At 33.5% G+C, this 19,033-nt stretch overlaps 1 protein-coding gene across 1 annotated transcript in view; it reads right to left on the bottom strand.

Moving 5' to 3' along the window:
- LOC113497338 (kin of IRRE-like protein 1) overlaps nt 1-18,124 on the bottom strand; it is a 52,808-nt gene extending 34,684 nt beyond the window's left edge. The window contains exon 1 of the mRNA XM_026876859.1: nt 17,795-18,124. Coding sequence (XP_026732660.1) covers nt 17,795-17,804 — 10 coding nt within the window. The 5' untranslated portion in view covers nt 17,805-18,124. The remainder of the gene's footprint in view (nt 1-17,794) is intronic.
- Nucleotides 18,125-19,033: the final 909 nt, after the last annotated feature.

Genomic DNA, 19,033 nt, shown 5'->3' with positions numbered 1-19,033 from the left:
TCTAGAGACAATATAATAATATTTATTAAACCCACAAACAGATATTTTATTTCTTTTTTGCGTCTTGGTAGAACGAAGTTTATTCATAACACTAAATAACAAGCTTCATTATTATAATTCTAATACCAAACCTAGCCGACCAATGGTTCTTTACCTCATTATACTTCAAGAACCAGATGATGAGCCAAAAAACATGATTTATAACTACCATTAATCTCGAATTCAAATTAGGTTACGACCTTGTCAGTAGTAAAGACGGTTGTCGATCTCAACCTTTTTTTTTGAAAAAGGATGAATTTAATTGAGCTCAACCCTTTTAGTAGCTAATTAAATCCCCTTTATTTCTCCCCTGGGCTGTTAGTAAGAGCCGTTACCTGAGTATTTTGAAATGTTTCGGAAATAGAATGAAAGGCAATTTTCTATACGAAGTCTTTCATTATTTAAAATTTTCTGAAAATTGAAATTCACTTCCAAGATAGATGTTTTTTCGGGGTAAAAATATTAGTGTACCCAATATTAATAAGGAAGACTAATCTTTCCTAATTATACACGTGCTAAATGAGAAAAGATCAAAGGACCTTGCCCAATGAAACTTTTTCTCCGGACAGCAAGTGGTATTATTGTAAAATCATCAAAGCACTATGAAATAAATATCGGAGAAATGTAACAACGATTTAAAAAAAAAAGCTTTTAACTGTTATTGATGTATACAAAAATATGTTCAATACATTTTAAAGAATATTTCGATTATTCCATTACGCAAAACAAGCGTTCATGTAAATTTTTTCCCAGTATAAATCCTTAACAAAAAAGTAAATACAGCCAGCAACAAAATATCTGAACAAAACTAGAATTAAAAAAATGCTTACAAGTTGACTTTTAAGTGTAGTGTGCATTAAGAATAAATCTCTTTGCTGCTATGCTGTACATTGCCATGTACTAATTCCATGCAGGAGTCGTCACCCGCGAGGAGGTACATGTAAGTAGGATTCCCACAAAAAACCAAAAAGGAAAAGAAGGTAGGTAACTATTTGTGATAGAGCTACCGTTTTGTTTCTCAATAACTTTTGCCATCATCTTTCAAAGTAGCCTTTGTGGTGTGGAGCACAGAAATCGTACGATACTGCCAAAATATGTCGAGACAATAGACAGATAGGTCGCCACATCAAACCAACTTTTCAATCCCCGCGACGGGTAGGCATTAAGTCTAGGTGTTTCTATGCGTGGTAATTGAATGTTTACGAAACCGCCTACAACACAAGTATAACTGATAGGTACCTCGACGTTAATAAAAAAATACTTCAAACACTGTCTCCGTCTGACCGGGCTTAGCGTTTTGCACATCAGATAGAGTTAGCAGCTTTTGTAGCTGACTGTACTTGTAGAACAAATACCATTAATTTACCTGCGTAGTACAATGGGCGGTTCGCCTTATCCGTTGTTGAGGCGTATCGCTTCGGGGAAGCACGCACAATGCGATGTAAGTGGATATGGATGCTAGGTATATCGATACGTATAAGAGTTTTTCTTGTATGAATAAAATCAATATTCACAAAATTGAAAATGAACAGAATGGAGCTTACGTAGGTACGTATGCGGCTAATAACGTGAATTTGTAAGAAATTTGATTCAATAAATATTATTATATTGATTACCATGTCAAGTTTTTTCCCAGTCTTATTTACTAGTTCTGGTTAAAGTCATTGCTCCTTCTAAGATAGTCAATCATTTCATGGCACACATAGCTTAAATCTGGTTTATAGGATTTGCATTACTTGACTTGCCCAATAGTCTTTGAAAAAAACTGTCGACTGATTTGTCAATTGTTAAGGGTCCGCTATTTGTCTGTCAGTCCGACCGATTTGCCGCTATGATAACAAATAGCGTCGAAAAAAACATGACGTGTATATAATTTTTTTCTTTGTCACTTCATCATTAGTACGAGGTCTTGTTCTTGCCTTTGATCGGTTTCTAATCTTGTTTATTTAGGCATTTTAAGTTCTATTTTAATGGACATAGTGTTGAAATTAATACCGAGAAATAAATCAATCTTAATGTTTTATTAAGCTGGTCACTCCATCTTAAATCGAATGCTGATATTTTCACAGTGCATATTTATTTAAAGTAACCTCGTTGATGGATAACGACATCTTTCGCTGGGTGTGTTGATAGAATCCATTTAGAATACTTCACTTTGAAGAATGGATAGGTATTTGCTTTTCAAGCAATACAAAATTTTAAGTCTATATTCAAAACAGATTGGAATATTGCTTTTTTGAATATTTACACTTTGATTACAATCTGTAGACAATCTTTTGTTTAATCGAAATAGTCACCTGACAGGTCGTGTAGATATTAAACGATACCTGGTCTCCATTGACACCTCTTTTATTAATATTGAACTTCAGGAGTTAAAAATTTACAAAATTACAAATTTCAAATTATATTCGTTTGCTATAAAAATGAAATCATCAACTCAACAGCCTTGCCAACTACTGATGTACAGTGATAGGGTTCCAAGGCAGTTGATTGATTCCCATGGGACCTACCCAACTTAAGTTGCTTTCATCATAGATCCTAGCTTACAGGAGTTGCAGCGACGGGTATGTGTGACAAGATAGTCCCAAAGGAAAAACCACAGCTGATATGGAAAACATTAACATAATTTTCTCCAAAAACACCAACAAAATATAAAAATTCCAAACAAACCATCCACAATCACATTTCCAATCTAACATCAATACAGTACACACGCCTCCAAGTCTTAAACCGTAACTTTATAGCAGACTTCGTACTAATAAATCTCCATTAATTTATTCCTGCGAATGTGGGTCACACATTGCTTGTACCAGTAAACCAATTCAAATGAGCAACATATGTTTGTGCGAGGAGTATTTACATGTATGGCGCACCGTGAAGGATTGGACTACATTTTCTTTATAACCAGGTAGTTAGTTACATTGTTTAGTACCTACGATATACAAACATTTGTTTCTGTATTCCAAGAAGGTATTAGTAATTACAGTTAATGTTTTCCAACCATTTTATTTCAATGGCGAATCTTGAGACTGGCGTTTTTACTAATGAAATTTACACAAGCATTCTTGTTTGTCGGAAGTCTGGTCTGTTTTTTTTTTGATATGATGCAAGAGAAGATTACTGACGAGAAACCTAGCTAAGCTAGAACATGTTTCGCATAATTTTGCTTAGCTAAGTCATATCAATATTTTAATTAATCGTGATTTTCATAATAAGCCATGCAATTTTATTAAAAAGACACAATACCAAAAATTCAAAAAGCAAACAAATGGAATAAAAACAAATCATATCACAAAATTCTTCAAAGTATCAACCAGTGTCCGTTTACTAAACCTAGTTTATACAGTTAACAGAGTTATAAACACAGACCACGTTATGTCCTCGACAGCCGCAAACAATCGGTGCTGCAGTCATGCCCAGTAACCGAGATTTTTTCATTTGTTGCAACAAAATGTATTTTGTTGGCTAGAGGGCTTCGTTTAGATAAAGTTGAAAGCTATTTATTGTTCGAATTTCAGGTTCTGTTATATTTCTATGGAGATATAAATGCATTTGACAAATAAGCCATGAAATTAAGCTAATTAGAAAAAATATTTAAAAACAATTAATGAGAGCTGATTATGAATACATGAGTTATTTGGTAAAGAATAAACGACATAGGTATATAATGATTACCATAATATACACAAAACATAGCTTAGAAAAAACCAATATTTGAAATAAAAACAGAAACTCACTGGACACTAACACAAACGAAAAAAGAATACAATACTTTTTCGTACACTTTTTTATTAACCACGCAACTTAATACCGAACAATTCAAATGTCAAGATAATAAGTAATAACATTGTAACTGGCACAAAACGGTCAATGAGCCTGTTTATTCCATTTTTAAACCACTAAAAGAGACAAAAATGTTACGACATTATACTTTTGTTGGAGTTGAAAGCCTTATTCTTATTAAATAAATGCGTTGTGCCAGTATTCCTTTTTAGAAAATTGTTCGGTATTTTTTTTCTATTTTAGATCATTCTTTATTTTAAAAGCGGTTTTAAACGTTGAAATGATAAAGTTTATTAATAAAATGAAGTTTATTTATTAATCATTCTTCAATATCTTTAATTATTATGATACAAAAACAATTACTGTAAACGATAACTCATGATAAATAATTTTTTGAACGTTGTCACAGGTGCGGCGACTAGTATTAATTAATTAGATTATGTTAACAAATGACCAGGTAGCTAATTAACTAAAGTATTTGAACGAGTAACAAACGAATGTTAATAGGGATACGAGTAATTGTGTAACAACGATATCCAAACGCCAACTAATTATAATATTGAAATACATAATAATGAATAAATAAGCGAAGTGGTGAAAAAATAATCTATATACTAATATATAAAGCGGAAGAGTTTGTTTGTTTGTTTGAACGCGCTAATCTCAGGAACTACTGGTACAAATTGAATTTTTTTTGTGTTGAATAGACCATTCATCGAGGAAGGCTTTAGGCTATAAACCGTCACGCTGCGACTAATAGGAGCTAAGATATAATGGAAAGTGTGAAAAAAACCGGGCAGGTATACCTAAATCATAACTTATATCTTCTACCCACGAGGACAAAGTCGCGGGCAACAGCTAGTATGTAATAAAACCTTACGTAAAAAACTTTTTTATCAGAAATTAAATATCGGTGTTTGTGTGCGAATATTTATTAGAAGTTAGGAACAAAGTTTGTGTTTTGTTAAGGACTCACCGACCTTTATAATAATACCCTCCTGATTATAATGTCTAGCGAGATTATCGATCATTCTCATTTTCTATTTCCATTTTTTGACTTCACGGAAAGCTGAGTTGTTGAGATCACTATGCCAAACCTACCATTCGTGACGTGGTCTGGGCTAGATCCCCGTGTAGGACACGTTTTGTGTGAACCCTGAATGCTTATCCTAAGACTTGTGTATGTGACTTGAATATTAGTGAAATCCCCAGCGAAACAAAGATTAAATTCTTGGCAGGAGTCATCTTAAAAAAAATGAAAATCGCCGTACTGATTTTGGTAGAACTTAAAAAAAAAACGTAAGTAGTGGTTGACGTCCTCATAAATAACGCTTGACAAAAAACGCTTGAAGATTGAGATTGGGAACTCTAACAAAACCTCTTCCAACTTCTTATCTCTACCAGAAATAAGAAGTCTCAGAGTTAGATCAAGATCGACCTTACGATGTAAGATTCACCTGTGATGGCTGTGATTCACATATCACTCGCTCACAATTGACTCTATTGTCAGTCATTTGCTAGACGATTTCGGGTTAACAAGGAATGTCCTCGGCTTGCCTTTTATTCAATTTACGGCTCGTAATGATAAGAGGGGCCTGGACTCTTTTGTGACGATATAAGAAAAAGTTTCGGTGATATGTTATAGTTCCGTGTATGAGTTTCCAGGGTGCGTCCTTTTGTGTGTGAGCGAATTGATATTATATGAGTTAGTTATTGTAACTGTAAAAAATATGAAAATGTATTCGAAATTTTCCTAAGTGATTAAAAACTATTTCAAAGAGTATTCTGACTATGTGGGTATATTAAAAATTAAGTTGTTAATTAACCTTCCAACTAGATAGTCTCAAAGAGTTACTCTAATTTCGGTACATAAAGGGCAAAGGAAGATATATGGGTGGGTTTTAGTCAGAAAAATGTAACACTCCCTTCTGCTTAATCCGAAATGGGAGGAGATATTTGATGATTTCCGAAAAACCCCGAAAAAAAAATCTGTTTTTTACGAGTAACATACCAGTCAAGATTGAATTTCCCATAATATTAATTTTCTACGTTCTACCAGAATTATTCAATACCTATGTATGTGTAATGATCTAAGAATAAACTCTACATAATAATCGATTTCTAAAACAACGTCATTGTAAACAGATTCTAAACACAACAGCCGATAACAATTACTATACACATCTCAACACCAATAATACACACGTAAGTTTGTTCATGTAACTCAGATAAACAATGTATTCCGTCTTAGAACAGATCGCTCATCAATCAACTCAATCAAAGTGGATTAACACCAATGTTTGTATTTAGGTGTTGTACTTAATTGTTCTTGTAACTGTGTCGGCTGTTTGTTATACTTAGCACGTGTTAATCGTTCCGTTTGGTAGATTAAGTTTTGTTTTAATGGAATGTTTTAGATTTTAATGTTTTTAAAAGACTCTTGTCTTGAGTGACTTGTCTTACTATTGACTTACTATCAAAACTCGTTGGGTACAGTTTTGGTTGCATTTGTAGTCAATTCTATCGGGAGACCATTTTGCTCCATTGTACATAAAACGTGGATTATCTGGTGACTATATTTTCTGGTGAAGCCTTTTTTATTGATGACTTTTCCTTTGCAATCGTTTCCACAACAAGTCGTTATTGTAAAATGTGCTCTGTTTTAAATTTTTACATTGATGATTGGGGATAATATGAAATATTAAGAATTTGAGTGAATTAAAAGATTATACCTACGTCTCCTGTCACTATGTACAAAAAAGTTACGAAGAATCCTAAATCTCCTTTAATATCAATCAAAATTACAAAGAAAAGTAACTTACTACTGTAATTGGCATTAATCAGCCCTCAAATTAAGGAATTAATTCTAGAAGTAATTAATTAAATTACGCCTTCCCAAATCAAAGTCTAACAAATTCAACTTTAATTTCTTCATAATTACTTCGCATCGTTTTCTGAACTGTTTGTCTAAGAAATTAGCTGAGCTTTCATTTGTTCTAGAACTAGGTACGTAAATAAAATAGAGGCAAGTTAATAAAGCTCCAACTTTTGTCATTAACTTTTATCTTTGACAGAAAGAATGGATATTTAACAATAGACCATCATTCAATAGATGCCGACTAATAAAGAGGTTGCTTGTCCTCTTTATTAAATAGTTTTGTTATTAACTTTGTATTTGCTACGAACTGAAAAGGTCAATCAACATTATGCTAGGACTTATTTTTACATGACTGACTTATATTTGGAATATTTTCTGGGTTAACGTACCTATGACGACCTCCGTGGTCGAGTGGCGTACGCACCGGTTTCAAGGTGTCGCTAGCTTTGAGGTCCCGGGCTCGATCCCCGGTCGGGTCAATGTAAAAATTAACATTTCTACATTGTCTCAGGTCTGGGTGTTTGTGGTACCTTCGTTGTATCTGAATTCCATAACACAAGTGCTTTAGCAACTTACTTTGGGTTCAGAACAATGTATGTGATGTTGTCCGTATTTATTATTATTATGTGAGGTTTTTATTCCACAACTTTTAAACCGCTATGCAATAAATAAGCTGCGTATGCCACTAGCTATATCATTGTAACAAACAAAAGAATAAAGCTGTCGTCGATTCTATAAAATAACAAAAAAAGTTAGAACTATTTTCAGGAGATAAACACGTTTTCACTTTTTGTTTTTCGGTGCTTTAAGATGGATAGTAAACTAATAAAAATATATAATAATATACGGTATATGAACAATAATTATTGAACACGTTAGCCCTTTAGTTAGAAAAATCGATACATTCTAGTTATTACTTGAAACTTTTGTACCTAGATAGGTACAAAGTACCTTACAGCACTCTGATTTTTAGACGGATAAATATTTGAAGAGTACAATTCAAATTTAGATTTGCTTGCAAATGACTGGACTTCTTTTTAATTTTAAGGCCATTAATTTTCTTATATCAGTTCAAAAAAGTTTAATTAAATATTAAACGTATTTGGAAACTGATTTACTTTGCCCGATGTCTTTGAAGTTGTGCAGTCATCAGTCATTTATGCATCTGTTGATTCTCAAATACTTTTTGCTTTGATGTTATTATTTGATTCATGTTTTAAGAAACATTTGAAAATATATTTGCAGTCAAGTACTATTTAAATATAATTATACTGTAAGAGCACAAGTTATTGCCGATTAGCTTCATTATGTTTTATCAAAAAAGTCAAATGTACAAGATATATTCTACATTGTAACAATTCTAAAATGAATTGTTTATATCACATAATGTAAGTCCCAGAAGCGTACGTTACACAATAACCCTATATACAGAATTTAAGCGAACTAAAGTCAGCTCAGCTTAAAATAGATTAAGTCTGGTCAGGATTTAGCCCATTTTGTCTAGAAAATTGTTTCGTAAAAGGGGTGTCAGCGGTCGAGTCTTAAAAGTATTTTTAAAATGTCTTCGTTATTGGATTTTTCTAAAGCCTTGTAAAGACTCGTTTAATATTCAAATGACGTCGTATTTGACTATTGGTTTTAGTATTTTGCACTCTATTATGAAATTTCGATAAAGAGAAGTTTTACTACAATTTTGCGTATTTAGAACACAAACTCATTTCATTCTTCACCTAATTTTCCATTTACATGTGAATTGTATTTAAGCCACAGAGACAGGACCATAAGCATTAAACAGTCTAACATAATATTCCATTTACGTGTAACTGAGTCTAGAAAGATTCTCACAGACGCTTGAGATATTTCATTATTTGCAGACAATTCCCGGTCTACATTTATTCTGGTAGATTCTACATAAATAATAATCTGTTGCCGACAATAAAGAAATTCGGGGCGACACTAAGAGTATTTACTATCTCTTTTCACTGAACACTAAAGTACTGAATAAGCCTGCTCAACAATTTCTCAGATTTTCTCCACTTTACTGCTCTGCAAAGCCTAGCTGACATTTTATGTAATAAAAACTCTTTCTTGATTAAATAAAGCCAAGGCTCAAGGCCTTTGCAACGAGTTTATCACAATATTATTGAAATAAACATTGGATAAAATGATTTGGAATATCGGGACTAGAGCTATTTCTTAATGTTTGAAGGCTGGTTATGTAATACAGTTTGTTACCGTTCGAGCCTGGACTATGGCAATTTTTCGGTCAACGTCAAACCTCTCGCCTTTTTATCGTTTTAGGCGAGGGCGGTATTCGTATACTTTTGTTATTTTCGACGGAGATCGTTGGTGAGAGTTATGCATTTGTTTTTTCACGTGAAAATTGTTCGATGTTTTTTCGAAGGCTTTTCGTTATACCACGAATATTTTGAGCGTTTTCCACTCTTTCTTTTTTAGTTTCAAAGCGGCACGTTTCTGGGAATATTACGCATTCCAGCCGAAATTTGTTTTCAGTAAGCTTTAAATTCTTAGGATTATCGTGAGATTTTGGGACTTTTTACTGATTCGTCCTTCATTTACATATCGAAGAATATCACTTTAAAATTCTCAACCCTTTTTGGCTACACGGTTTTGTCGTTAAGGCGCCGGTGTTACCTAAAAGATACGGAAGCGGAATCCGAATTTCTATTAATCGGTCCTTCCCTAACAACATTATGCAATATACCTTGTTGGAATTCCCTAGTGTTGTCTACTTTAGGGACGTATGTATGGGACGTGAAACGAATTTATTAATATTGTTGCTTCGTATTTTTTATTTTAATATGTTTTTTTCGAACAAACTTTCTCGTTTATCCCCAGAAGGTTACGAAGGTAGAATATTAATACAATCATCTCAGGGGGAGTAGATCACTAGTGATGTGACATAATGCGGGATTTTGCGTCGTCTTTATTATGTTTTATTGTTTTTCTTTTATTTAAAGGTATACGGTGGACGTGATAAGTAAACTAATCTCCGTTTGAGGATTTTTGGTATGTGATCCGTGAAGCCGTAATGTTTACGTTGTTTTTGTTGAAATATGTTTAGCGTTGGATGTAACTTATGGATCACCACTTAGAAAGGTTCTGGCGGCTAGGGCCCAAGGCTTTGCTTGACCCTTGTCAGCTCTACATCCTCTAGAAGCTGTCACTTAAGTTTTCCGCCCCGTGGACCCTCTCTAGAACCGTTCTTTCCCATTTTCGCCTACGTCACAATAAAATTAGCATCTTAATCTTTAGCTACTCGGGTTACTTTGATGTTATAAATTGCTTAATGTATACCAACGTTCGTCTTGGCGCTCAAATTCAATTGGTACTTAATTAACTAATCGAGAAGCAATTTGGAGTCTAAAGTTGTTAATTGCCGCGTTGAGTCTCCCAATTATTGTTAGTCATGTGATTATTAAATTTTGTAAAAGTAATTTACATTGTATTTTTTTAATAAAGGGGCTTTTTGTTTGTTTCATTCCTTTTAAAAACTAATTAAGTGTAGGTAGTAAGGTGTTTAAAATGTAAGTACTTAAAACAGGTAGGTGTCAACAATTGTTTTATTTGTTTCTTTTATGGGCTCAGTTCTTTTTTTCATTTAATTTCTTTATTATATGATGTTTTATTGGTAATTAGAATAAATCTCAAATACTTAATGAATAGGAATCAAATTATTTTATATATCTTTGTTCGTACCTACAAAAAATCATTTTACAATGTAAGTACGGTCCGAGTATGCACATTCATAGTAATGATACCTAATGAAAGACAGTTTATAATTTATAAAAATATTAATAAAATTTGACTACATTTCTATTCAGCCCTCTTCCTCTCTTCTAAATTTTCGCGTGCCCAACAGGGTCCATATTGATCCTTGACCTGGTTTTTTTTGTTTACCATCTCTGCTACATATGGAATGCAATAAATGATTGAGAAGTAAAACACTTACCTAAATCACATTTTGTAACAAACCAAAATTGGTCACATCCTTACAAAAGAAATTTTATCATCCTAAATCTTACACGAATCATTGACCCTACAATAACAATTGCCGGCAATACCATCTCTAATATTGTCATTAACTAGCCATTACAAGTACATCACAAGCCATCTAATTTGTCCAGTATCAGTTTACTATAATCAGGAGTATTCAGGAGGCCATGCGTTATTAGACGGACAATTCTCATCAATAGGTCTATCAAGATTGTTAGGAGGTCCGACATGTATTGTGCGGGTTGATTATGATAGCGTTATATAAAGGTAAATGTAGAAATAATAAGCTTGTTATTTCGTTGTTATGTGCTTTCGGTTTGTTTATGAAGCCGTTTCTACTTACTAGAAGAATTTGTTATCTCAAAATCTTGTTGTAGGTATGTGAAAGAAGTTGACAATTCAGCCAAATCATATTACTTTTAAGGGTAGAGATCTTCTTTCGTTTGCTCAGTAAATCTAGAAAATTAGCTTTTAGAAATTCAGCTCTTTGGAAGGGAAATGGTTAGTGTCAGTCTCTTTCTGACTTAATCTCAACCGCCACGCAACATCTCCCGGAATTGGTCGGTGCGTGGCATAGCAATTAATCACGCTCATAGGTTAGAGACCCCGTCATCATATTTATATAAGGGGTGACGTTCAAATCTTCTTTGGAGGCTAGATACAGTGTTTTTATTTAAGAAAAATATGCAGTCAGGACTAGACAGGACTGTAATAGGCTGGACTACGCCTATTTGGGATATTATTTAATTTTATTTAACAATCATTGTCGTAATACTAGTTGTTGCCAGCGCTAAGTTTATCCTATAGGCTCATCTTTATCCAGGTTATATTCCAGTGTTTTTTTTTGTGAAATATTAGGAAGCCTAGATTATTTCGGACACTAACCTGCTAATCTTCTTCTTCCTTTAAGCCAGGGAATTTTGTAATGCAATGAAATTTACACGATATTTCTGTGATTACCTTTCTAACTACAACAATATAAAAACTTAAACAAGACTTGTATCAATATTTACGTCCTAAAGGGCTTGTCTTGACTACAAAAACGTCTCCATCATCCCTTTAGATGTTAGAGACGGCGACAAATGGGCTACGTTGAGCACAACCCAATTAGCTGTGATTTAGTGGAAGCCTTCTGCGCTGAGGACGGGACAAATGTTTGCATGATCTGTTAATATAAGGTCCTTTGGGACTATGCATGTGATTGTCTATCATTATTTGAACGTGTGCGATACAGCGTAATTTCATTAACAGTTAAACTAAGGAAATATGTATTTAAGTTTACAGCAAATATTTTGTTCGTAAATAGAGTAAACACAAAAATAATAATATCAATACATTCATAAATTGCTATATCGTACTAAAAAGTAAGAAATATCAACAGACTTCTATACTAAACGCCGTACATAACCACAACCTGAATGGCCTTACCGAGTCACAACTAACTTTCCCACAACCTATATCGACTCATCCATTCACTCTTCTCTATAAATCGCGCGACAAAAGCATTTCTATTCAGTGTTACAAACTCCGATAAATAAAAACTTGTGGAAATAGATCACGATATTTCCAGCATTAGCTTTCGATGAAGAGAAAACACTCAAACCATTATCGATTTGCAGGATCGACCCCCGCGCGTAATATTATCGCTCGCTCGATATTCGCTTGTGTTAGAACGGGGGAGTATTCTCATAATTACCGCAGTTTGCGGGCGGATAGTTAGCCGCAATACGTTTGGTTACCGAGCGGACGTTCAGCCAATATTCCTAATAACTGTAACGTGTTCACGCGAGCGGTACGATACATATTTTATATTTTCATTTTACAATAATATTTGATGCGAAACGAAAAAGTTTTGTTAATACACCACTTTGATAATGAGTTATGTTAACGAGAGATAAATACACACTTTCGAAAGTCACTTGCTAGTGTTGCGTAACCATTTATGAAAGTAATGATGTAAGATATCATCATAAATTGTTAATCAATTTACTTTATCTTCTATAAAGCACTCGATAAATATCTAAGAACAGTCGTGTGATACCAGACCCGGTGTGTTGATTGATGTATTAGTCTCTAATCCTTTGCGACAAAAAGTTGTTCAACGTTTAGTGGCACAAATCGCATCGATTATCTTAGTTGACCGATTAGGCTCACGAGTTTGTCAGAGTTTTTCTCACGCTCAATAAACATCAGTTCCAGTTATTAGAAATGAAGAAAAATGTATTGGAAATATATTCTTTTGCTTCTTTTAAAGGATGTAAAACGCAATTGTAATAATTTAAAATGTTTGTCTCAAAAAATATTACCCAATCATTATTTTTTTAATATAATTTATTAAAAAAAAACAACGTACATTGGTCGCAAAAGTTAAGTTTTTAAAATATAAAAAAAAACTAAACTTCTACAGTTTAGTTTTTTATATTATTCAATTTCTACCATTAATGAATAAAAGTAAAGTGACGTGATTTTTTAAACACTTTATTTGCGTGTTCACGATATAACTGAAAACAAATACACAGTATTTTGTCATTTTGCTTTATTTGTGTTGAATTTAAAATGTTAGTGTCGGAATTTTCTGATTTTAAAACTATCAGAGCTTTTTGTTAACAAATTGTTAAAATTGAGCAGCCATATTTATTTACGGTAATAGTAAATAATAGAAAAAAATCTCGTACGCACCGAAATTACACGGTGCTGTGTTAATATAATATTGTATATTCAAGGGTTCCTTTTGAGGATTCCGTAACTAAAGGATAAACTCGAAACACTACTATAAGGCTCCACTATATATCCATTTGTCGGTAATAAGGCTGTATACTTAATGAGTCATGATAGATAAAGAATTGCGCTAGATGGCTGGCAAGAGCTGGATGCGAGCAGCCGAAGATAGATCTGGATGGCGTGCCTATGTCCAGCAGTGGACGAATATGGGCTGGTGATGATGATGATGTTGCAATACTTGGAATATTGACTGATGATCTATTTCTACACCCAATAAAAATATACTTCGAAGTTAAGTTCGATTGGTAGAGTATAAATTTGCTGGGTTACCGCCTATTTTCTTATCCTATTTGAACGGAATCTCATTGACCGGTTTTTATAAAAAAAATCATGAGCGCTTATATCTTGCGTAATGTTGTCTAGGATATGTAGGGTATAGAACAAGAATCTAGCTTAATTAATTCTGGTACGGATTAAACCAAATGAGGGAATATTTTGCGGGAATTTAAATTTAATTTTGGGGCTAAAGAGGAGAATAATTAGGTGACCCTGCTAACTTCCGACATTTCTATGAAATAGACAGTTCATTCTAATGCATACAGTTAATATAATTGTTGAATATAACGTATACAACATAACAAAAATGTGGTGTTGGTTTTGAAAAAAATGTAAATTGAATATTTATAACATTGATAATTATCAATTTCCTAGAAATCATACACTTTTAATTACTTAAAAGTCAAAAACTAACACATATGACATAATATTCTTAAGATAATGAACATTAATTAAGGATAGTGATGGATATTTCAGCGAGACATACAATTCTTCTCTCCTCTACCAGCTGCTATTCAATAAAACGTTGTAGCCTCTTGTCAATATTTTCCAAATCTGTACAATAATATGGCTTAGTAAGCCAGGTCTCAATTTATTGCTGTTTTGAGAACGACGCGCGACAGGCAGACAGCCTATAATGCTAGGAGAAAGATAACATCGTTACCATTTTGTCATTCTAAAGCTCAAAAAAACCGACAAATAAAACCTTGAATGTTTTTATTAAAGTTGTATAGAAAACTTCTTCAATGTTTTGACTAGACTACCAAACACGTTTCGTTATAAAATTTAGACGCAATAAAACTTTTCGATTATGTTGAAGTCTAAAACAAACAAAGTTATTCAAAACCTGGCAAAAAATACATAAGTGGAAACAAAGGGTTGATAACCCGTTTCCAGTGATATCGTCTGAACGAAATAAAATTTACATAAAGCTAGAATAACATTTTATTGTTTGATTCAATTTGGCTAGGATTTCAAGTCGCCTGTTCGCCTGCATTTTATAGACACTATGCAAATGTGATCGCCTGATCAAAAATCTGCACTTTTACCCCAAATGGTGTCTAAACTTAACAACTTAAGCTGTCTGATGTTATTCTGTTTTTATTAAAGGGCCATAAGTTTAAGGTATAGACGATACTATTCCGATCTCTCTACGGAGAGCTTTGTTATAAATGAAATCTACTGCAAATAGTGTGGCAAAATCAGTAAAAAACTAATTTAGAATTTGACTGAAACTCTTTTGAAAATCGAAACGCATGATAAAAAATTACACTTAAGAGACTTATAATTAAATTACATTATTTAGTATTAAAAATCTGCATGGCCAGACCTCACGTAGAGTTACCAGTTCATTATTTATAGGTATAATCAATCATTTCCACGCAGTTTATTCCTGAAGTAGACATTTCATAAAGTAGAGTCAGTTAGAATTTAAACGCACAAAAGACTGCATAGCAACAAAATTCAATTTTAAAACGGCGTTCTTCAAATGTTTACTTTTTAATATCAAAGGCGCTACATAAATGGGAATTAAATTTGAGAAAGACGGTAAATATATTTCTCGTCAGGGGTCGGGTTAAATTCACTTGAGTTTCATCCCAACGTTGTTTCCTCTTAACTATGTTGTCCTAGTCTCTACATAAAATGAGGCTTCACTTGAGGAGTGGCAAAATTTATTTATCATCAACTTCTTGTACAAAGAGCTAGTTTTATGTTTTCGGTAGTTCGACTTTGTGAACTGAAAATGTGATTACTAGGTAGGGTTTAGGGTCTACATATATTTATTAGTTTAGCAGTGAAGTTAAATTTGAGTAAAGGAATAATTCGATCATTTATTATTGAACATTCTTTTACAAGTGGATTGTACACTCTGGAGTATAAAGATCACTGCATATTAAATTGAACATGCAAAACCAAATTGGTATTTCAATTATTGTTTCTCTTGCAATAATGCCTTTAAAAAACAATACTTGAAAATGACCCAAAATTCGTACAATCCAACTGAAGGTTAATCAATGCGGTTTATTTTACCATTAGTATATATTATTCACATAAAATTTTTGGTAGCATAAGCTAATGCAAAGTATACCCGAATAACGACCCAAATACTGCAACGAAACAAAAATTTTATCAATTTAATATATTGCTGCGGGGTGTGGCGTAAAATAACACAAAAGGCGTTTAACTAAATTAGCTGGCAAATATGGACTTTATTAATAAAGGCATAAGCAGTAAATTAAATTATCGTCGCACCCAAAAGGCTAATATTTATTAAGTTTAATTTGCGTAATGGAGAGAACCTCGAATTTCTGCGTAATCTGGCGGTATTGTGGTAAATATAAATAAAGACTACTTATATCCCACGCTTAGGAGAATTCTACTAAATCTTCCTTGAGTTAAGAATACTTCAAAACAAAAGTGAATGGGCATCCGTCCCAAATATCTGTAAATGTTAGAAAAGTTTTCAATTTTCGGGCCAAAAAATTGAGTCCAATGGAAACATATCTAAATGGCGTTCGTATCCTAAAAACCTAGTAAACAGACGGTACAACATGAAGTAGAATATAAACCAGCGTAAAATCCTTTAAAATTGAGAAAAGAAAATGGAAGACGAAAACTAGATGACTACATAATTAATATTTCAGCCTGAATCCTGTTGAAATGATGCTCCCGTCTTAATTTAACCGTATCTAACTATCATTAAACCATGATCACAAACGAAAAGACCAACAAATGAGAAAGCAGTTCACTGAAGCGTTTTCACCAGTATGAATGTAAAAGAAATGGGAAAATACGTCTCAGTGCATAGGAAAGTCCTGGCCGACAGCCAAATTCTATTTAATGTAGACAGAATTAAAAACTGAAAACGACATGCAGTCTTAGTCACCTTATTACATTTAAAAAAGAACGCTCTGATAATGAGGTCAATAAATCAGGTATTTTTGGGTCGGCAAGAACGAAAATATATACATTTGAAATCGAAAAGAGGTCAAACTATTGTTCGAAGACATAGTTACGAAAAATTAGTTATGAAGGTCAGCCAATTTATAGTAATATCCTGGTACTGACATAACTCAACCTGTGATGTTGGTAAAGAAATATTTATCGAAATGGATGAGAATGTAAATGAAAAGTGGCCGATAAAACTAGAAACTATCTATAAATCATCGTTAAATGTAAACAGCTTACCTGTGTGCAAAAGGTCTAGAACAACACTAATTTAAAAAAAATCTAGCACTGGACAGAAAAAAACTGAAATCACCGATAAGTCTAGATCTTAATCAAACAAAAAATAATACGAAATGAAGAGAGAGGAAGATAAAATATTGAATATTTCAAATCACCCCTCAATTAAAATCCATTTCACTGAAAATTTTACCCTCATTGAAATAAAAACACCAAAAATGTAGGTAACGAATATTGGTGTTGATATTTTATTAGATTAATTAATAAGGTCTCCACTGAGTTGGTGAGAAGGAGGAAATAGGAAGCATCTTAACAAAGCTGTTGATTGCTCAATTAACCAATAAAAAGAAGAGAGAGCGAACTCAGAACGTTTAACGATTTCAAGCCTCTTTACTCCTCGTAAATAGATTTTAAGAGTAAAACTAACTTTTGAATTCTTGTAAACCCTGAATTTAATTAAACTTTTAAAACAACAAAATGAAAAGAAAGTTAGATAATAAATTATTTTGCAAACATTAATTATTCAAGTTCGTAAAAATGGTAAATGAAAACGCGGCAAACGTAGGTAATAAGCGTAATTTTAACTTAAAATTCACTCGTCGAAGAAATTCAACGTCTTCACACCGAGTCACCGTATTAAGATAAATGAACTGATTAGTTATTCATTTATTCATACAAATTGTGTTGGTGACGTGATAATAAATGATGCAGACTTTTTAAAATTCACATTTTATTTGTGTCTATTTTGTGCGAAGAGAATCCATTAGCACATTTTGTCACCGTGAGTCAGCGTGATACACACAAACTAAACACAAAGAGAGCTGCAATATTTACCATCATTCATCCAGTGTCATTTCACCATGACATATTGCTGGTCTTCTGGCCCGAACATTACATAAAACATGGAGAAAATAAAGTTTGACAGTCCTAAACACACTTTAAAGTCATAACTTTTGAGTTGTTCGATTACAAAAAGTTCACAGCACTGTCGATTGCGTCGCACATAAAGTTGGTGTAAGTTCGCTTACTAATGTTTGAGGGTATAAATCAATTAGTTAGTTTGACGTGCGGGGGGAGCGGGCCGCGGCATCCGTCGAGGCGTGGAGAAGCGTACCGGCGCAGACTAATCGCGTCGCGCCGCACCGCTGACTGCGGGGCTGCCGTGCCGCGGCCGCCGCGCCGCGCGTTGCCGCGCGCACGCGCCCCGCACGCCCTCCACCGCAAATTTTTCTCATCGCCCGTTCCAACTAAATTGCAAAACCGCCGACCGCCCGTTGAAGGTACGAGAAACGCGCCGAGGGATTCTCCCGCAATGTAATCACCCGAAGAACAACAAGGCGGGATAAAGAGCCCGCCTTTTTCTTATAAAGAACGACAGTAATTCACACTCAACTTAATCTTATAATCGGCCAAAGAATTAGCATAAAGTAGGTACGCACGGTATAATGAAATTTTAGTCTGGTTCGTTTTAATTATCATACTTTGTTATGTAAAGGAGGAGGTTTCAAAGAAATGCTTTTGTACGAAACAGCGACACAGATACTTTAACATGGGGTCGTGTCGACATTTCTTATTTTATTTATAAGCAAATGGGCAGGCATAATATTTACAGCGTCTGGAGTATTACATTTATTTTCACTAACAGACAACTATTTTAGCACACCGTAACTATTTTTGTTTAAACAAAATATTTTTGAATGTAAAAACCTAGTCTGTTGCTAACCATTATTAAGGGAAATAAAAAACAAATTACTTAATTCATTCCAGGAATTGAAACGAACTGTAGGTACACGTGTATGGAAATCGTTTCAATTAATTCCTATCTCGCAAGCTTCGTGTAAAACAAGAATACTTGGTTTTTTTTCAAAAAAATCTTTCAGCCTTTTATCTAGATTAAAAATTCTACTGCTACAAACCTCGCTTCTAACCTTTTACCACAAAGTTTGAGCAGACCATTTTATTATTCATCTGAATTTACGAACGAAATGTTCTTTTTTTGAGATTGGTCCATCCTAGGATGGAGAAGTAATTTGAGTAATTAAAATTTCTGCATGCTTGCTGGTTGGTTGCTTT

The sequence above is a fragment of the Trichoplusia ni genome, chromosome 9, assembly GCF_003590095.1.
Source record: "Trichoplusia ni isolate ovarian cell line Hi5 chromosome 9, tn1, whole genome shotgun sequence".
NCBI classification, from domain to species: domain Eukaryota; kingdom Metazoa; phylum Arthropoda; class Insecta; order Lepidoptera; family Noctuidae; genus Trichoplusia; species Trichoplusia ni.
The sequence above is the reverse complement of the archived record's forward strand: the minus strand, read 5'-3'. Positions and strand labels throughout refer to the sequence as shown.